Raw genomic sequence first — 20,735 nt, forward strand, 5'->3', positions numbered from 1 at the left:
CAAATGAACGAACCTTCGATCCTTTCTTCCTCTCATTTTTTTTATATATTTATTCTTTTTTATTATCGAACCTTCTGGTTATTAGGGATAACCAAGAAAAGACAAAATCTTTCAGGCAAGATAAGTTAACTACATGGTTCGACATAGTTTACTTTTTATCGAGGAGTATTCATATAGCAGTGAGTGATACCTTACAAGGAGGTATAGAAAACGTGGAGATATAATCGTAACAAATAAGTATATCTTTTGGTTTAGAGTGGTTGATTTCTTTCAGGCACTGTATTCATTATTCCGTTGAAAGAAAATTCTGATGTTCCGTTATTTCGGGTGCATGTACGTCACGATACCGACACCCACGAGTCATATTTACATAATAATATACAGTCCAGGAGTCATACACCTCACGAGTCATACAGCCCTGAGTTCGACATAGATGATGTCCACTGGCGGGGGAGGGAAAATACCGAATGTTCCATCCGAAGGGTTTGAAATGCTATTGAGGGAGGTTATAAGTCCCGAGACGAAGTCGAGGAACTTACAGTCTCCCGAAATAGTGTTTCAAACCCTGATGGTGGAATGTTTGGTACATGTTCCCGACAACAAAAGTCATCATCTGTTAGATTAGGCCTATATGGGTTAGTCAAATTATCACACTTTCGTACGCATTACGATTATCGGTCATCTGCTTTAATTTTCACATTGTATACGGAATAGGCAAATTTATCCTAAATGTTTTCCCATGGGAGAACATTACAAAAATGGGACAGGCTGCCCATGGGCGAACATAACCAATGTGCCTCATCACGTGACTGTGTTTACCCAATCAGTAACCGGTATTTGAAAAACCCATTTAACGTAAGCAAAAAAGGCGTACGAGACCGACACATTAAATCCCGTGTTGTATCCATCGAACTCGTGGGCTGTTTTTATTCATGTCGAACTCGTGAGCCGTTTTTACCGAGTGTCGAACTCATGAACTTCATTTGTCAAGCGTCGAACTCGTGGGCTCTATGACTCGTGACCTGTATGACTCATGGACCTGTTTTCAATGTCGAACTCGTGGGCTGTATGAGTCGTGGGTGTCGGTCTCGTGATGACCCCGTTATTTCGAATCTGAAACACGCAAAATCTCCAGATGTTTTTTAAAGAAAATGTAAGGGTTCGTTAATACGAATATTCCCAGGGTTTGTAAATCTGAGAAAAAGTTTGATAATCTTAAAACGAACTCTCATGTAAAGGTCTGTGTGGTACGAAACTAAGGGCCTATTATATAGTTTCGGGATTGCGGAATCTTCAGAATTACACATTGTGTTTCGCTTTCGAATCAACAAACCTTCAAAATTACTAAACTTTTCTTCTTCTTTTTTCATATTTGGTAAAGCGAACCTTCGGAAAACCGAAACTTTTTTTCTCTTTCATTTTTTTTTTCTTTATAAGAAAAACAAAAACATCGGGTCGTGAACTGTGAGAAACGAACAGTTACTGTTGTTTTTTTTTCCCGATCAGTGGTGATAATTCAGGTAAGATATATAATTTAGCAGAAAAGAAAATAAGGCACACACACACACACACACACAAAAAAAAAGTTATTTGAATCCTGACATCAATTACTGTTTTTTTTTTACCGATAAATGAAAGATCATACAGATAAGAAATGAGAGGAAAAAGAAAAAAATAGCCTGTGATAACAATCGTAATGTTTGACATCCTTGGTCTTCGCCCTCGGTCTTCGACTTGCTTTCCCCCTGGCCCCAGACTGTAAATAACCTCCAGGAATGCACCAGTGCGCGCGGTTTCCTTTGTTGAATGCTCTCTATTCTACCACCCCACCCTTCCCCAAGTCTGGCACCTTGCCATCGTGGGATCTTTCATGTTTTCCTTCTTGGTCAAGTTGGTGTTCACAACTTTGTCTACGTGACTGCGTTCTGTTTTGTTTCTCCGAATTCCACACTGCGTGCTCTACAGACACGTGGTGCACAAACAGTTACTGTATGGCTGTTTACGAGGGGGGTCACCTATACTCACCTGCAAACAGCTTACGGCGAGCAGAAAACGGCGCAGTTTTCTCTGCTGTGGCTACTTTTACTGCCAAAATATTGGGCTTTGTCACTACGGAATATTATTCACACACAAATTGCAATGGAATATTCAAGTACATTCCAACTCGTATACTTCCGATCATAGCGATCTCTCGAGTGTTCGTGTTTCATCGAAAAGTAAGTGTTAGAAAGTTGTTGAAACTGCGTGGCAGCGCTAGACAGTCGTTAGTTTAGGGCTTCCGTATGCTCGATTTTTATGGGTTTATTGATATTGGAGCTCAGGGAAAATGTGGGGGAAAAGGATGACTTCAAAATGATTTGCTTGCCCGATTCGGTCAAAAAACGCTTGCCAAACTTTACTAACACTATAATATGAGAAAGTGTGTGATATAGATTGAAGTTTACTTCACATGTCATGATCGTACTGTACAAACTCAAAGAAAAAAAAATAATACTCGCAATTTTCCTGAAAGTGAGATCGAACAAAAAAAAAGATAAAATTGGATAAAAAATGTCATGATCGTGCTGGAGAGAGCCCAAATAATTTGCTAGATTGTATATTTGTACACAAATCACACGCAGTTTTGCTGAGCATGATTTCGAAAGAATTTGATAAAACTTTGTCATGATCGTGCTGTGACAGAGCTCAAAGAATTCGTAAAGTGCAAACAAGTCAAACGCAGTTTTGCTGATGTTGAGATCGAAAGAAAGACCACAGTGTCTATGTTTTAATACGATCGTGAGAACTCAAAAATTGAAACGCACCGTTACTAACCCCGCGTGAAACACACGAGCCGCCCAAATATACACTACAACATGATACATGTATTATCAAAACTAGATTTTCAGCGCCAGTGTACGAGTGTATCGTACATGCATCAAACGTTACAAAGGTTGTTCCACAGATCCGATCGACGGGGAAAGGATGTGCGTGCACCACTTCAGTATCTGCCCGTAGTTGCGTGCACACGAAGAATGAATCACGCCCGTCCTACCGCGGCAGGACGATCGGCGTCCTACCGCGTTCCTCCGCACGATTTTTTTTCCCCTGCCGCTGCGCGAGGAAAAAAACGTTCAGCGCGTATTACGCGTTCGGCAAATCGTCCTACCGCAAATTTGCGGGATCCCGCGGTAGAACGCTAGTGAGAATAAATATCCCTTCCCTAAGATATGCCAGTCACAAATATAAATGTAATCTCATCTTCTTCATTTGTTTTCCTATCTGTTAATAATCAAAGACATCATGAGATTTTGTAATATTATACATTATATTGAAATTTTTAGCAAACCACGCCCACCCAACAAAACGAACACACACACAAAAAAAAAACACAATCAAAATAAACAAACAAAAAACAAACAAACAAAAAATAGCATACACTACTTCCTCTCCGGGTGTGTATTGAAGTTTAACAACAATAACCACTGGCATTCCTTACATCATAATGCAATACAGTTGCCAACAAGAAGCCGGTGCACATCAGTGGTTTGTTTCATGAGCTTGCAAACACGAGGTCTCTGACATCCTGGTAGTCTCAAAAAAAAAAAAATAATAAAAAAATAAATATTTCTTTTGGTGCTGGTTGGTGCTGCTTTCCATTGTTGCATTTTTTAATTGAACACGTTTGAAGGAATGTGAATTGCTCTTCCCTTTGTAAAGGCATTATCACATCGAGAAAAGCAAAATGGCACAAGGAAGGATAGATCAAAGGCTAGCATTACCGCTCCACAATGTAACGCGAGTAACTCAATGTAACTCACCTTAACATTGTTCATGTTCATTATATTTCCACAATCATCCATGTACTGTTTCAAGTCCTTTTCCTGCAAGCAACAAAATAGACATGCACATAAAGTGGAATAAGTACATAGCAAACAACAGGAATGCAGTAAACTAAAGAGACAAAGATATATCCCACCCCACCCCCCCCCCCCCCCCCCCCCCCGAAAAAAACAGAAAGAGAGGTGCAGGTTCAGTAAGAAACCAATAAGCCTTAACAACTCCAATTACATCTGTAAAATTCAGATTGACACCGATGATTTGTCACCATAATTCAAATCATACAAAAAAACAACAACAACAACAACAAGAACCCCCAAACCATAACAATTTCCCCAATATGACTGGACCATTCACATTTTGTGCAATAGTGGACAACATTCCAAGAGCATACATGACTGAATTTTGAAGAGTCCATCAACATTTACACTGTCAGCATGGCACTTATGAAGCTAAACAAAAAAGTGAAAGTAATATATCAATGACCACCTAATACACACAGAAGTGGTAAAGCATGTATCAGAAATCCCACGACGTACAAGCTGGAATAATCTATGGAAATTTACCTCCATTTCATTTTCAGTGTACTGTCTACAAAACAGACCTGGTGTGCGAGTTAAAGGGAGGTACTAGGCCAAGGAGAAATTTGGATAATTCATCAAATCCACAACCAGAAATCACTGGTAATCGGACTCTCTTATTACTTGTACAAGTTTGCTGCGAGGTTTACTGATTAACAGAGTATGATTTTAGCAATTTAATTCAAAATTCACTCTTTAGGAATACTAAACGCAAACTTGTTGCATGTTTTCTGGCTAGAATTGCACAACAATATTTGTTGGTCTCAGTTTTGATCAAAACATATCAAGTTGCTTATTTTGGGGGGTTTGTTTGTTGCGTTTCCGCTGGCTGATGATGATCCATAGATTATGGCTGCGATGGGGCAAACAGGGACATAATACGGCTAGGAGCGGTGACTTTCTTACCAGGTATTCAAAGACTAACGTGAGAGACTTCTCGGTGTGCACTATGTCATGGAGAGTCACAATGTTGTTGTGCTTCAGGCCCTTGAGGAGAGACACTGGAAGAGAGAGACGGAATGACAGAACGTTTAAATGTGGACTGCACATGAGATAAGGAGGAGATGCAGATGGAAAGAGAGGGAGAACGAAGGAATGAACGAATGACAGTATGAACAAGAAGAAAGATTATACTGAAAAGAGAGGAAAAAAAACTTAACGCTGTTTAATGAGAACAGATCGAGATGCAATACTACGCAAGCACTGGATGATACCTTAGCACTGCAATTTTAACATCTTCTGATACAATATCACATATAGTAGCACTTTCTTAACTGTTGCTACAGCTGTAGTGAAATCGAGTCATCTAAATTAGTACCAGTTAAGTCCCTTTTGCCTGGAATTGCTTGAAATTGTCAGAATTTGACAACTTTCTCTTTCATCGATGAATTCAAGTCAGGCTACGTATTTTGGTATACACATGAAACTACAAACATTGCAGTACACGCCTCTCATGGTTGACACAAGCAACCTCTACTATGATTTCCTGGCAGCTTTCGAACACTTTCAGTTTTGCTGAGCAGCAGGAAAACCAAAAATATAGGTTAACCCTGAAATGAAACATCCAGGTTACTAATGGGTTCAGGAGATATGACTATGTCCAAGCCAAATCTGAGGGATTACAACACGTTCCCCTCTATCGGGCGTTGATAAAAATGATATCGAATATGTGTCATGACAGGTTCCATCTGCAGATCAGAACATGTGCTTCTGAGGCCTGAGTACAACTGTCCAATCCTGGACAATTCATTAGGCCCTTATCTAATTACCTCCATAGACTCCTGGCAAAGTCATTGATTCATACTCACTCTCCCACTCACTCAGTATCAAAGGTCAAGAGGTCACATCCACATCAGAAACAAGATCTATAGGCACTACCAACTTGTCAATGTGAAACATCTATCTTAATGAAACTTTTGCTATAAAACCTGCAGCTACAACTCATAAAGTAGTTAGGAGACTTGAAAATAAAGTGTATCCTGTTGATCTTTTTCTTCAACAAAAAAAAAAAAAAAGAAGAAGAAGAATGTTATAGATCTCTGCTTATGACACATGCTCATTTAAAGAACAACTTTAATTGTCATGTGAGTAAGTTTACTTCACCCCAAAATACTGTAAAAGTTGATATTTTCACGCGACTAATTTTTTGCCCTTGACCGGGTAAGAAGAGTTTCGGGTGTCTTTAATTCCACGGAATCAAGACATCAACTGCTGGAACATGTGGCAAGCAAAAATATTCGCGTGCTTTTATTTTCACGCTAGTATCAGGTTGCACGAAATGCGTGGAAATTTCAACACTGTGAAAATTTCCACTTTTACAGTAGCTGGAATACTTAAAGTAAAGTATAAAATCACGTTGCTCAATGACATCTGTGCAAATGTTTGTCCTCAACGAAAAGGGAAAGTGGATCTACCATCATTCTCCCTTCAGTTTTCATGAAAAATTTCCTGTGTTTCCACTTTCATCTTTATTTTCCATTCTTTTTAAAACTATAAACTTTACAGTTTTCTCTGAACCTTATCTGTGCACGTGTCTTCTAATGTCTGCCGTCTAATAATAGTCAATGAAAAACATAATTTTTGTTTTCTGTCACTTTCATGTTAGCTTCCAGAAAACCATGCTTGGACTGTACACCACGTTTCTACCAAGCTCCAGTTATCTATGCAAATATCTGTACTTGTCCCTGTCACTGGGAGTGGCGTGACAGGGAAAGTGGGTTTCGTCCAACAGTCATGTTTACATCTTTGAACGCCTAACATTTGAAATTTTATCCTTGAATCAAGAAGCATCTAAAACTTGATCACCGTTGCTAGGCAGGAGATCCACTTAGACAAGGCAGCAAGCACGGAGGAAGCCTGTGATTGGATTTCTCTGGGCCCGCCTTCTCACAGCTAAACAGCATCCACTAATCTCCTCTTAGGTCAAACCATTAAAGGGGGACATTATGGTCTGGTGTCAAGTTGTGGTGTTGCTGTTATTATGATACAATCAAACACTCTCCCCCCCCCCCCCATTAAAAAGAAGACAATATTGCTGAGAGTTACACTCTTAGAGTGAAAAAAAAAATGTATATTTAAATACAGTTTGTAGATAAAGACATGCATCCTGAAAAGGTGGAAACTTTTGCGGCTATAAAACTACTAATAAGTCACTGTAACATCTGTATTGCCACCATTACCGTCAACATTCGTCATAACCTTCCAAAGCTTGATATAAAATTGAAGAGAGTCACTAGTATCATGGAGATGGTGATGAAAATCCAAAACATAAAGGCAAAAAGTAACACAACATCAAGTCTTCAGCCACAAGTCTAGGAAACATACATACAATTTTGTAATGTACCGCCTACCTAAGGTACATGTATCAAAGGTTAACAGATAGAAAGAAATTGAAATATCACTGTTATGCACCACAAATCCTACATTGTGTACACAATGGTGAAGACAAAACACCACTGGTTTACATAATATTTGCCAATTCTCTTTTCATAGCAAAATGCCTTTGCCACTCTGCACACAAGGTGATTGGTGATCACAACCCTTGGTAACAACCACTGGCTATCATGGCACATGTATGTTGGTGTTGATGAATTGAATGGTTTTGTAATTCACCTTCAATACTGACGCCAGACTGTTTTTTATCTTGCAGTCTCCCTTCAAGGACCTACCTTCTCTTATTGCCGTGCAGGGAGCACCTTCCTCGTGTTCCAGCCGGATCTCCTTGAGGGCCACTAGGTTGTCCGTCAGCCTGCTCCGCCCCTTGAATACTGTGGCATACGTCCCCTCCCCAAGCTTGTCCAGTTTGGTGTAGGTCTCCATCTTGCCGAAGCCTATCTCTGACTGCAGTGGGGAATAGAAGACAGTCAGAAGCGTGGTGAGCATTACTACTACTGGCTTTTTCCTTTCTAAATGTCTTATTATGTTACATATTGAACCAAGGATGCCAAAACTAGTCAGCAGCATTATACAGTGTTCTATTAAGGGATGAAAAGGTACAATGCATGTTTCTGGTGGAAAAGAGTATTTTTTCCTTTTCTGCAATGGACATGTGCAGTAATGCAATTTCGGAAAAAAATTTTACTTTCCATGAAAATTGCAGTACTTCGGAGAAAAAAAAGTATAAAATACTGCAAAAAAGTAACAGTTCACATCTCTGATGAACTATTCACATTATCCACAAATGCAATGATGTACAGCTTTAACTCACAGAGCTGAAGAGGTACAGCATTAGATATGTGAGATGCAGTATAACTGACAGTAGATATTATGTTATCCACAATATGTAAGATCCAAGTACTTTCACACACAAAGAAATACTGCACAACAGCAATCATACAATATCTCATAACAGTACTACTGTCACAAAAGTAACAAAGCTATCTCTACTAAAAGCCTGTGTGTTGTGCACTGTTTGTTTGTTTGGGTTTTTCTTTTTTTTTTGGGGGGGGGGGTGGGGGGGAAGGGAGCAGCTTTTTCCCTCAGAGATCCATTCTGGTGGAATTCCATCCCTCCTCATTGGAAACATGTGAATTCTGATAATGTCAAAATACTTATGAAAACCTTCTGGGACTACACTGCACTTTAATACTGAATTGCAAGTACCACTGTACACATTGTTGGTTTTTCCTGCTATCTACCCTGATTTCATTTGTTCTCATGTTTCCACCGATGCTGCACAGTGTAAACAACTGCAGTGTTATGCATTAATAAGACTGATGTTGTAATTATCACCATGTACATGAATATACTTGGCATTTACTGTGCCCTCCCATTAGGCACAGAGCTCCATTAGGCGCAGAGCACTTTACATCATAACAACATCCTTGAACTTTTCTGCCATACATGTGATCTACTGTATGTGACTGATTGGTCTCAGGAGCAGCGTCATGTATCAACCAACGTTATGACAAGCTGCAATATACACTTTTATGAATGAGTTATCAGAATCGATTCTTTTAACACATAAATGGCAGTGCTCACTGAACACATTACTGCAGTGGCAACAAAGGTTCTCACTCTCGACCTTGCGCAATAAACATTAAATACTATAAACCATATATATGTGTATATCAGAGTAACCTGCAAATATTTGGTAATGAAAATGCTATGCAAATACAACAGCTATATTTGGTCCTGAATCATAGACTGTGAAGGCAATACAAATACACACATACTAAAACAGAACCCTAAGTACATACAGTGTAAATAAAATATGTAGAGTAGAGTTTAATTTGTATCAAGCACTCATGTAGCACTCATGTAGCACTATGATCCGACAGTGCTGTATGCATACAGGTCAATATACTGTAATAGTGGAAATTTGTGTGCATTGCTCGCAACCAGAAGCTAGCGGGAATATTTTTGCATGCCATATGTTCCAATAATTCATGTCCTGATTCCGCGAAATATAAACACATGAAATTCATCGTACCAAGCCAAGCACAAAAAAATTAATCACGCAAAAATATCCACTTTTACAGTATAATGCATGATCAGCAATTCTTTTTTTTTCTTTTTCTTTTTTTTTGTGGATATATCAGTAGTTAATGAAAGACTTGGTTACTACATTTTCTCCATGGATCTACTTGCTGTACAAAGTATTGTGACTTCCCACACTTTTTCTTTTCTTATCTTGTTTTTAATCTTTTAAATGTCTCCTTCAATAACAGTACATGAAAGAAAACTCATCATCTTGCATCCAGACCTTATATAAATACAAACATACACATGTATTCAAATATGAAATGATAAAGAAATGACAGAAAACTATGGATTCTAAACACCTAGAATGACTATAAATCAGTCCTTGCTTTTCTCTTTCATGAAGCAAGAGAGGCGATGTAGCATACGTGTACACACCCCTTGATGAAACATACGTGACCCATGCTCACAATCTGCTGGCAGGTAAAGTGATAGGTTCATAAAGGGCTGTGTTTGTCCACAACAGCCGCATACATATTACCAATATTATGATTTGGCTTCTCTCCCATTCAAGGCCCATCATAGTGCTGCGCCGTTAAGGTAGCATATACCTCACTTACACAGACCGGAAAATTCCTAATCAAGTTGTCATTATGCATCACTCATGACTTCAATCAATCACCTGTCATTTTGAATTTCTTTCTTTTGAAAATGTAAACATGTAACATCTTTAGTAAAATGTTTGCAGTAAGCAAAATTACAACCACACAAATTTCATCTTTTTTTTACTGCAAGGAAAAAAAATCCAAACAGCAATCACTTGCATTAAGAGCTGCCATCTTTACAGCGGTACCATAATTGGATTTAAGTATAAAATTACACTGGCTTTAACTTCCCTGATTTCTGGTAGTTGTCGTCATCTCGTAAGAGGCCTGAATACCTGTCTAAATGCCACATCACAACTATGAACAAGATCTTCGTATCTTTTGTGAGTCACAATTTTCTCTTCCAATGAGCCTACAAAATGTATTTTTGTTCGAGAGCAGCATCAACAATGTTAAAAATACCTGTCACGATATTCTACAGGAGTTTAATGATGGCAACCTCTATCATGTAATAGTGAGGCAACAAAACAACACAATCTCATTCTTTCTGTACGTGCATAACATTGTTTCTTTTAATTACCAGTATTCAAAAACAATTCCTTTCTTCTCGATTCTGCTAATATTAATTATAATGATTACCAGTCTACACATATCCTGCAAATTAAAGTACTGTAAAACGAGGAATTTTCGCGAGCACTTTAATTTCGCGAATTTCGCCAGTGCCAAGATTCGCGAAATTAAAATGCACGCAAAAGTCCTTGTTTACACTATATGCATTGAACGCCAGTGGCACTTCGCGAAAATTTCACGCCATGAAAAAGGCTGTCAGCTCCAATTCGCGAAAATTTCATGCCGCGAATATATCATGTTTTACAGTATCTTTTTTTTTTTGGGGGGGGGGGGGTGAGTCCTTTCAGAGTTCAAACAAATGAACTAAATGCTGCGATGCTAGAGTTACATAAAAGTCAACATTTTCAGGTGAACTAGGATGCCCTCAAGGCATTTTTACACACATTCGAATATCATTCTTCATAGGCACTCATAACTTACCACTGAGAATTTTCGGTGATATCCCATTGAGCTAGCTTTCCCTTTTAAAACCCATCAACCACCTGGTACAAATTGTGTACATGTACTCTCCCGGTTGGGCTAGCTTTTCCTGTTGGGCTAGCTTGTCCCATTGGGCAAGCTTCCATTTTTAAACCCCATTAAAGGTCCAGTTCACCTTTGGGAGCAGTGATTTAAAAATGTTCAAGATATCACATTTGATGCATATGAGTAGGTCTGTTGTACCACAAAACATCCTACCATATAAAATTTTTGCAATAAAGCCTAAAATATAAGGAGATATCAGTATTTTTCTTAATAAACCTTAACTGTCGACGGTGTAGTCTGGAAACATTTTTTTTTATTATAACTATTGTTCACATTTTGTATATATTGAACGATACTTAACATTGATTCTACTGAATCAAATTTTTACACTGATTGTTTCTATCCCTAACTCACATTTTAGAACTATTTTATGGCACTAATGCTGGGATTTTGTTTCATCTGCAAATAGTAAATTATGCCTTTAAAGATAATAAAAAGTTTTGGTACCTCAAAAGTTTCCCTGAATTTCCTTGTCTTGGTTTGTGTTTCACGTTAAAGTACGTTGTCTGTGAGAATTACTCACCCCAAAGTGCTCTCATGTCTTAGTAATCATGCAATAATGGTTTCGTACCAGAGCCGTCATCGTACGGCGTTGATAAATATTGTGCGAAACCACTGACTGCGACCAGCAGCGTGCAGCCCATTGTACGCATAGCTAACTGCGACCAGCAGCCCCATACGCATAGCGTAATGGGGCTTCGCATTGTAGCATTCAGGATCATGACAGAATTAGTATCGCGGGTAAATGTCAACTTAAAATCCAAAAATTTCTTCGATTTGAAGACTTACCAAATAAGTTGAAGTATTGAAAACAGGCTTCAAACAACGTTTGGTTCTGCCAATAGTCCCTTTCTTTTCAAATTGATGACTGAATGTGACTCGGTCGAGAGGACCTTGGGAGAGCTACATACACTGACTACTACGGCCAGCGCATGCGCACACAAACATCTTATCCGTTGATGGATTTGAAATTTGTGCGCATGTGATGTGTTCGCATGCACTGGCTGTAGTATTCAGTGTATGGTAGCTCTCCCAAGGTCCTCTCGACCGAGTCACATTCAGTCATCAATTCGAACAGAAAGGGACTATAGGCAGAACCAAATGTTGCCTGAAGCCTGTTTTCAATACTTCACCTTAATTGGTAAGTCTTCAAATTGAAGAATTTTTGGGATTTTAAGTTGACATTTATTCTGCGATACTAAATCTGTCATGATCCTGAATGCTACAATGTGAAGCCCGATTACGCTATGCGTATGGGACTGCTGGTCGCTATGCGTATGGGGCTGCTTGTCGCAGTTAATTGCATGATTACTAAGACATGAGAGCACTTTGGGGCGAGTAAAGCCAGGCTGACACTTGCACGACTTTTGGCCACGATTTTGTCGTGGCAAGTCGTGACCAAAATTGTGAACAATTCAAAATTCTCGTCCGGACATGGCACGCAGGTCACGACGGGTCTACGCACAGTTCACGCCAGTTTACGACTAGTTTGCACACTGGCACGACTCGAGTCGTGCCAATGCGTGCCACAGAATCGTGCAAGTGTCAGCCTGGCTTAAGTCTCACAGTGTTAGTTATATGAAAGGTACTTTAACCTGAAACACAAACTAAGACAAGGAAATTCAAGGAAACTTTTGAGGTACCAAAACTTTTTATTATCTTTAAGCATGTGCTCTCCCTGCAACTATTTGCAAACAAATGTGGGCGGGGCCTTTGTGGTCTCCCCCTCACTCACCAGTGATGCTCTCCGAGATCTCCTGCTCATCTTCTCAAAGGGAGGACTAAGGCTGTACTTCTCTATAAACTGGTCCGGAAGTTGCATGTCAGCGGGCAGGGATAACCTCTTGGATATATCCTGGAAAAAAAAAAGGGGAAATGTGTAATAAACACACATATTCATACTGGTGAATTATATCTTCAGGCAAAGCATGGGAGTATCCCTCCAATATTAGACATCAGCACAAAGTCGGCATGATACCTAGCACACAAAATAGATGGTTTATCTATTTTAATTGATCTTCAGTTCCATGAAACAATCTTTGATTACACAGCACAGTCTTCCTAGGGGTTTTGCATGAAAACAAATTGTCATTAGCAACCCTGATGTACAGTATAGCAGCCAGCATTGGAAAGAGTAGACAGCGTATTGACAAATTCAGCAAACCTTATCATGTCTATTAAGTAGCTATCAGCGTGCAAGCTAGCAAGCACTTGGCAGATTTTTGTTTGTTTGTTTGTTTGTTTTTTTGGTTTTTTTCAGAGCAATTTCCTCCACACCAGCAACAGTGTAGACTGATATTGTAGAAGTAACCTAGGGATTGTTCATCCACTGCTAAATCTATGTTGCACAAGGAAGTGCCCCCTAAATATGCATTGACATTCCTCCCACAATGATAGCTGATTCTTTTTATTCTCTGTAAGAAAGATTGCATGCTCAACCTGTATTACCAGAATTTTTAAACGGAATGTCTTTAACTACTCTCTCTCAAAAAAACACAAACAAATTCTCTTCACGCAACCTTATTATTCTCACTGATCTCCCATATTTACTCAGACATGGAGTTGTCAGTTTTTGAGAATCTTGGCATTAACGACCTGTCATCTGAACTAAACCTTTAAGACAGGCTTATAAACCACAACTGCAAGTGATGCAGGATAAATTCCGACAGCTGTGTTACCTCTTTCCATGTTATCACACAATGACAAAAACAAAATTATACAAATAACCTAAAAGTGCCAATTCTGCGGCTCTACCCAGAATAGGAAAGAAAAAAAATCCAACAGTTGAGGTATCTAGGAGGAGGTTTTAAAGGGCAGCTTGTGAACTTTCTTACTCCCCCCACCCACCCCCCCCCCCACACCCTAAAAAATGTAACCCCAAAAAAGCAATTAGGTATACAATGTTGTCCAAACACCTACAATCTTAACGAACCAACTCTGACCAGTGGCTCAAAGACAGAGCCACATCACTTGCTATAAAGTTTCATTACCCATGCCTCATTTTATCAAGAAGTCAAAGGAGAGATACTTTTGTCAACTAGGAATGGTAAATGTTGCTTTTGCTTCCTTATTTCAGACAAGAACTATCATTTATGAAAGCACCTAGAAGTGCACAAGTCATCTGACACTTGTGGAGAGCAACTGCAAATTTTGTAAACAATCACATTTTCACAACATTCTTTTGCTGTAGGTGGAAGCTTTCTAGAGCTTGGCTTATGTCAGTTGCCACAATCATTTTCTAAGGTGCATGTGAGTCCAATTCTTCTTTTCATTAATCTTTGTGTTTGATTTAACAATGCTGATATCTAGGAGCCTTCCTTCATAAAAAACACATTTGGCGATTATTTAGGCACGATGACAGCAGATTTCACACCAGCAGCTAAGAGTGCTCGCAGCTGCTCAATTGTTGCTCAGCTACTGCCATGGAAACTGTAAGCACTTTAGTGGCTGCAACTGTTGTAAGTGTGCCAGGAAATGCGACCCTGACACTAATTCAGATCAGTGTGAAAAAGGCAGGGGGAGAGACTGCAACAAAGGTAAGGAGAAGAGGGAGAGACAGACAGACAGACAGACAGACAGAATGACAGACAGACTGACTGCGCTATAAAAGAGAGAAACCAGTTCATCACAAGACGATGGCATTCTGCTTTAAATACATTACACATTATATCAAGGGCAGGTTCCTCCCAAAGGGAGATATTTTCCATTTTCCTTCTTCGCATTGAGTTCAGTTTCCATGACGTCAATGCTCTTTGTTGGCTAATGTAATCTAGACAAATATACTCTGAACACAGCACGCACATAGCTATTGTAGATGCAATATCAGTGCAAACAAAATAATGAAAGACAATATTATCAGATTTGAATACAAGGATATGGATTTCATCACACCAACTACAACATGTATGTCATACATAACTAAATTAAAGTGTTGTCAAATCAGTGCATACAATCAGTGCACACTGACAGTTCTGATTTTATGTTAATGTGCTTATCATATCATACGCCCACACACAATAAACCTCACAAATTTCCTTATAACACAAGGATATTACTATCTTTATAGGAGTTACAACTTTTGACACTTGAAAGTCTGTAGTACTCGTGCACGTCACATTAGGGCCAAGTGTCTATAAAGCTTATGTCATTGAGCAAGTCTACGCCGATCAAGATCTCCACAAGAGCTATACAGACAATGGCTATTTCATAGAATTTGAAACGAAAATAGTCACTTTGTATAAGAACTTCACACCCAACAGAAGTCTCTCACCAAAAGAAGTACGACAGCATTAAGCATACTGAGTATTCTTATATATAGTACATAGGCTAACACTTGGCAACAAACATATTATCAAAAATCATCTGGCAACTGTGAGATGTGGGTTGGCACAGTGCCCATGAAGCTCATTCAACTCAAGAAGACGGCCGTGCCCTGGTTATGAACGGATGAGACCGGTAGCACTCACCTCACTAAACCTCCTCTGGAGTCTGCTCGGATGTTTGTGCCTCCTCCTGACTGGCGTATGACTCTCATCAGATGCTCCCGACGTCTGGTCGCTCTCCCCGTCCGAGCTGCGCCATCGATTCTGCGTTACAATTTCTGTCACGGCGAAATGAAAAGAGGGAGACGTGGATGAAGAAAGAGGAGGAGAGAAAAACATGAAAGCCGGATGTTGCACGAACGAATGTTTGCCTCTATCATTTCTCCTTGCCACCAATAATTAAGCTGCAGGAATATGACAGCAAACTCACAGCTCGTCTTCTCTGACATAACAATTAGGGGCGTATCACACAGGGTCAGTTCTGTATGTCACAGAAATCACAGGGAGAGATACAACAAGCCCAAATCGACACAAGCTGCAGATGATGGATAGTGAGGCTTCATCAATTTTCTGTCCTAGTCTAAACACAAATTTTGACTCACTATGCAAAGATATATATCTCTCTCTTTTTTCCATCACAGTATTTGAGTTGGGAAAAGAAGGGAGGGATTAATTCCACAATATTTTTGAAACATCATGTCATTTTCTGCTTCTCCTTGCTGCGCATTGACAGTCTCATTTCTGAATAGTATGTCAAGATGGTGGGAGAAAAATATAATAGAGGGTTTAGAAAGACTGCATTACACAAACAAAATACATCAAATAATCTCACTGAATCACAGTAGCACTCAGTACTAATCTGAAGATGGATCTTAATACTGGTACATAAGGAAATAATCAAAATGTGTAGCAACATTTCTTCCCATCTAATACACCACATGCATAATGACATACATTTTGTACTTGCATCAACACCTCTCCTGTTCACTGATAAAACACTACAAGTAACTGGAATCTACAATTGTACCATGAGACTTGTGCTCTATTATTGGAATCCGAAGCCATTCTTCACTAGAAACAATGGCTTCCTCTAAGCCAGTGTCATTGGATGCATCTTGTTAGACACCAATGCTTTTCACTAAATCCTTTGCAATCATCTGAAGCCCTAAAATTTTAGCTATTTATATCCTATAGACAGCAAAAGGACTGCTATAAGTATTGTTCAAACATATATAATCGTCACTGGGGTGACAACATCTTGCATGATCTACAAAACATCAAATGTGGTAAGGCAGCTAAGATTTGGACAGGACATCACTAAACTGATCATCTGACCATTATTCTAAAAAAGTCATTTTTTCGCCAAAATTTTAGACACAAGGTCTTGTCACCCCAGCACTGATATTGTTAATCATGAGAACATAAGGACTGTCAAAAATAGGAAATTGGCAACTTGCATTTTCAAACAATTTTTACACAAATGATTTGTCAATTTTAAAATCCTTAAAGGTTATTTCTGGAAGTAGAGAAGACTTTACAACACGCACTTTTAACCCATCCCCTCCCCCAATGAAAAAAAAAAAAATGCTGAAGATATTGATGTTCCCTGTGTAGAACAAATGGGGAATATGAGCAGTTACATACAATACAATTCATACAATACAGTGTGTCCTACATACGAATTGTAATGTCAACTACAACTTTTTATCCACGAGTGATATAAAGTACTATCACCCCCCTTCACAAGTCTTGATGGTGGGTTTCAGAATTCATCAAATCCAGAAATCAAAAGACGCAGCCGTTATCCTAGGAATCCATACATTTTCAAGAATTCATCAATGTCATACCTGTGAGAAAAAGCATTCCCACCAGTTTTCCGGCCCACACAACACTTGGTACAAGCGTCTAATATGATCCAGCTCTTGTAAAGCACACAATGGATATGATTTGGAGGAAGTTTGTTCTCCAAACATCAGCCGGCCTCTGCTGTGGGGAATCTCTTCACTACACTGACTTGTGCAGGTAACTCACACTGGCAATATTTCCTTCTTTCCCCCGCTTGATACAGAGCCTCACTAAAGAGTTAACAAAGCATTCTTAAGCCTGGGTGGTGTTGCTGCAGAACGTGTGAGCAGTAAATTGATCCTAATTGGGCTGTATGTGTGGTGAAATTAAAGCCCCTATTGAACGTTTGGCAATTAAATAATATTGAAGAAAACTTGGCTTTATTTCCTTCACAGTAGTTGATTTGGCAACTTGACGTTGTATGTGATGTAACAAGAAAAACACAGCCCCTGTGAATCTTCAGTGTAATCACGGTTCTTCCAGAGGCTCTACCATTAGTTACCATTACTAACCTAGCAGAGTCAGGGATCCATTTTTATGCCCAGATCAAGAGGAACATCATGGCCCGAATTCACAAAGGTGGTACAATTGAAACCATGGTTTAAACCATGGACAAAGACTGTAGTTTTGTATGGGGCGCCACATGTCACATCGCCTATTTCATTACGAAATCAGTCATTTCAGCGATTTCATCAACGAAATGTTAACATTACGTCGATGAAATGATCATTTCGTTGAAGAAATGACTGTCGAAGAAATGACTGATTTCGTAACAAAATAGGCCATACAAAACTACAGTCTTTGTCCATGGTTTAAACTATAGTTTCAATTGTACCACTTTCGTGAATTCGGGCCCATGGGTTTAACAAAAAGAAAAAAAGATCATGTCCATGAACATTTGTAATCACATGGCAGGACTCGAATCAGGACCAGTGTTAAAAAAGCCAAAAGTCCTATGCACTATAACACACTGCCCCAATTTCTATCTTATCCATCTTATACAATTGGAGGAAGGACTGAATTTTAGTTTTCCTTCTTCCTTCCCATCCCAACCCTTTGCCTAAAGAAGGCAGTCAATAGTTCCTGTACCCTTCTCAGACCTGTTCATGTCTGACTCTGGTCGGGGCTGCCTACTTTAGCCTTTAACAGGCCCACAGGAATGCTGTCGCTGGAATGCAATTACAAGTTTGTTGCACAAGGTATGTACAATATGTATATATTATACAAGACTTGACCACTGGGTAGAATTCCTGCAGTTCAATGCCATGAGAGGCCTAATTTCATGGTACCAGCAGCCTGGTAGAGGCTAGAGATCAAGCAGAGAAGGGAAGGTCATGCTGTGTGCCCCCAGTGCCATGGAATGTTTCTTTATGTTCCGTATTAGCTATCATCACAGAGAACAATCTATTCCTCCTTTGACATCCACTCATCTCACGGCATCCTTGTTTTGAATTCCCCTGTGTATGATCTCAAAGATAGCCAGGCAAAGGTTTCTCATGAAGGCACAATCATGTATCAACAAAAGAGATCAAGCAAATGTCATGACCAGTTTTCCATTCCAGAGCTATTTCTGACGAAGCAGCCAAAATACCTTTTCTTCCACAAGCCTGCCTCCTTGGTAATGGTAATGGAATCTGACACGCGCTTGGAGATTGTTTACTCATTATACTCTGGGCTGGAGCTGTCCTGGCCCACAGTCCATGCGAAGGCAGGAGGAGGGTTTGGTGGAGAGGAGACAAGCAGGCATCAGAGAGAAGATTTGGCTGCTGACGCACATCAAATGCAATCAGTGCGGGTAAGACTGCAGTGAATAAGGGATTGCAGTCAGGAACATGAGTGCAAACTGGATCATTGTGACTCAACTCCAGTGTCAGGTGTGGACTGACATTTATGGGAAAATTCATTCGCTGTGCCACAACTAGGATCTCAGGTACAGAGCAAGGAACCATTGTATCTGAATAGACTTTTCAAGCTGTAAAATTTACCATGAAGCAAGAGAGCACATTGTATGCCAGGCAAGACACCACAACAAAAGTCTCATAAAATATTTCAAGAACAATCCAAAACTTTGTCGCAGCATAGCCTGCTTTAGAATACAAATATCATACAAGTTCTCTACTGTGCATACAGATAGTATCTACAAAATGGAGCAGGTTACTTGGTATATACATTGTATATCACTATAATTATAATTTCATTTACAAACAAGAAATTTGATATAGATTCCAATATCTAATACAAATTTAACTACTTCTGCAAGAGCTAAACTGGTAAAATCTGTAATGTCACTCATGAGTGGGAATGTACTGTTTACGCCATATATTTCGTGAGTCTAAATTTTCGCGAATCGGGAACTCTCGACGATTTCACGAGTGGAGTGGTTAAATTTGCAATCGGGGAGTCCTCTTCTGAACGGAGAAGTGTACACACGTACATCACATTCACATCGGGATCAGAGTCAATATTTTCGCGTGTCTTTAATTTCGCGAATAGCACCTGACTCGCGAAATTTGCGAAAATAAAAACCTCACGAAATATTCGGCGTATTCAGTATAACCTTGATCCCAATAACACATCATGGTACAGTGTATCTTTCAAGAACAAGACTGACTGACGGATAAATCATCGATCACGTACAAAGAGGTGAGATGGTTAGAGTGCCAAAAGTGCTAATTGGGTTTCTCAATCAATAGTACACTTGGTCAAGGCACGTGCACTTTGCACTTTAAAACGTTGCTACTGCCTGCTCCATGTAAAACATGACTGCTTCCAGTGTTTCAACCTTCAGTGTCTGACTGTAGTACAATGTATGTACTTGATTTAAATGGATACTATATATATGTGCATCTTTAAGTCAAAATAAAAGAAACACCATGCTTTGTCATAAATGAGCTAACATGAAAATGTTTCCTTTCACAGCATCTACATATGTTTGTCCTTGAAACAAGCAATTCTGTGCTTTGTGTTTTGGACTTGCACTGTTTTAAACATGGTTAAAAATCAATAGGAATACATTGTAATTGTATCATTTTCTAATAGGCTACTCTTTGATATTAGTATCGAACACCATGCATAACTAAATTGATATTCCTGATTTAGAACTTTCTCTATCATGCTCTGTTTTTATATTTGATATTTTCATTACTCAAACGTTTTGTTCATATTTGTGCACAGCATAATTTGTATCCAGTGACAATGACACATCAATGCTACTATGACTTTAAAATCTGCAACTTTTGAAAGTCTTTCCAATTTTCCCTCTAACTTTTCTGCATGCATGGTACTAAGACATGATATGTCAGGAAAATGTGATGGCCCCTTCCACTTTGTGAAAATCTTCTCATTATACTGTGTGTGATAAAGCCAATGGTTCAATCACACAGTAATATGTTTTTCCACCAATGTAAGGACCTTAAAAAAAAAGTTGCAGTGCAGCATGGTTATGAAAGTCATAATTAACTTCAGCTCAGCAAATAACATCATTAATG

At 39.2% G+C, this 20,735-nt stretch overlaps 1 protein-coding gene across 1 annotated transcript in view; it reads right to left on the bottom strand.

The window, feature by feature from the left end:
• LOC139728436 (cyclin-dependent kinase 17-like) overlaps positions 1-20,735 on the bottom strand; it is a 112,721-nt gene that overhangs the window by 34,470 nt on the left and 57,516 nt on the right. Inside the window, exons 4-8 of the mRNA XM_071639380.1 lie at positions 15,547-15,680; positions 12,816-12,935; positions 7,568-7,739; positions 4,806-4,900; positions 3,801-3,863 (exon numbers count right to left, since the gene is read on the bottom strand). Coding sequence (XP_071495481.1) covers positions 3,801-3,863; positions 4,806-4,900; positions 7,568-7,739; positions 12,816-12,935; positions 15,547-15,680 — 584 coding nt within the window. The remainder of the gene's footprint in view (positions 1-3,800; positions 3,864-4,805; positions 4,901-7,567; positions 7,740-12,815; positions 12,936-15,546; positions 15,681-20,735) is intronic.

This window comes from Diadema antillarum, unplaced genomic scaffold (genome assembly GCF_040938485.1).
Source record: "Diadema antillarum isolate AM-2024a unplaced genomic scaffold, OU_Dant_1.0 seq00000178_RagTag, whole genome shotgun sequence".
Taxonomy (NCBI): Eukaryota; Metazoa; Echinodermata; class Echinoidea; order Diadematoida; family Diadematidae; genus Diadema; species Diadema antillarum.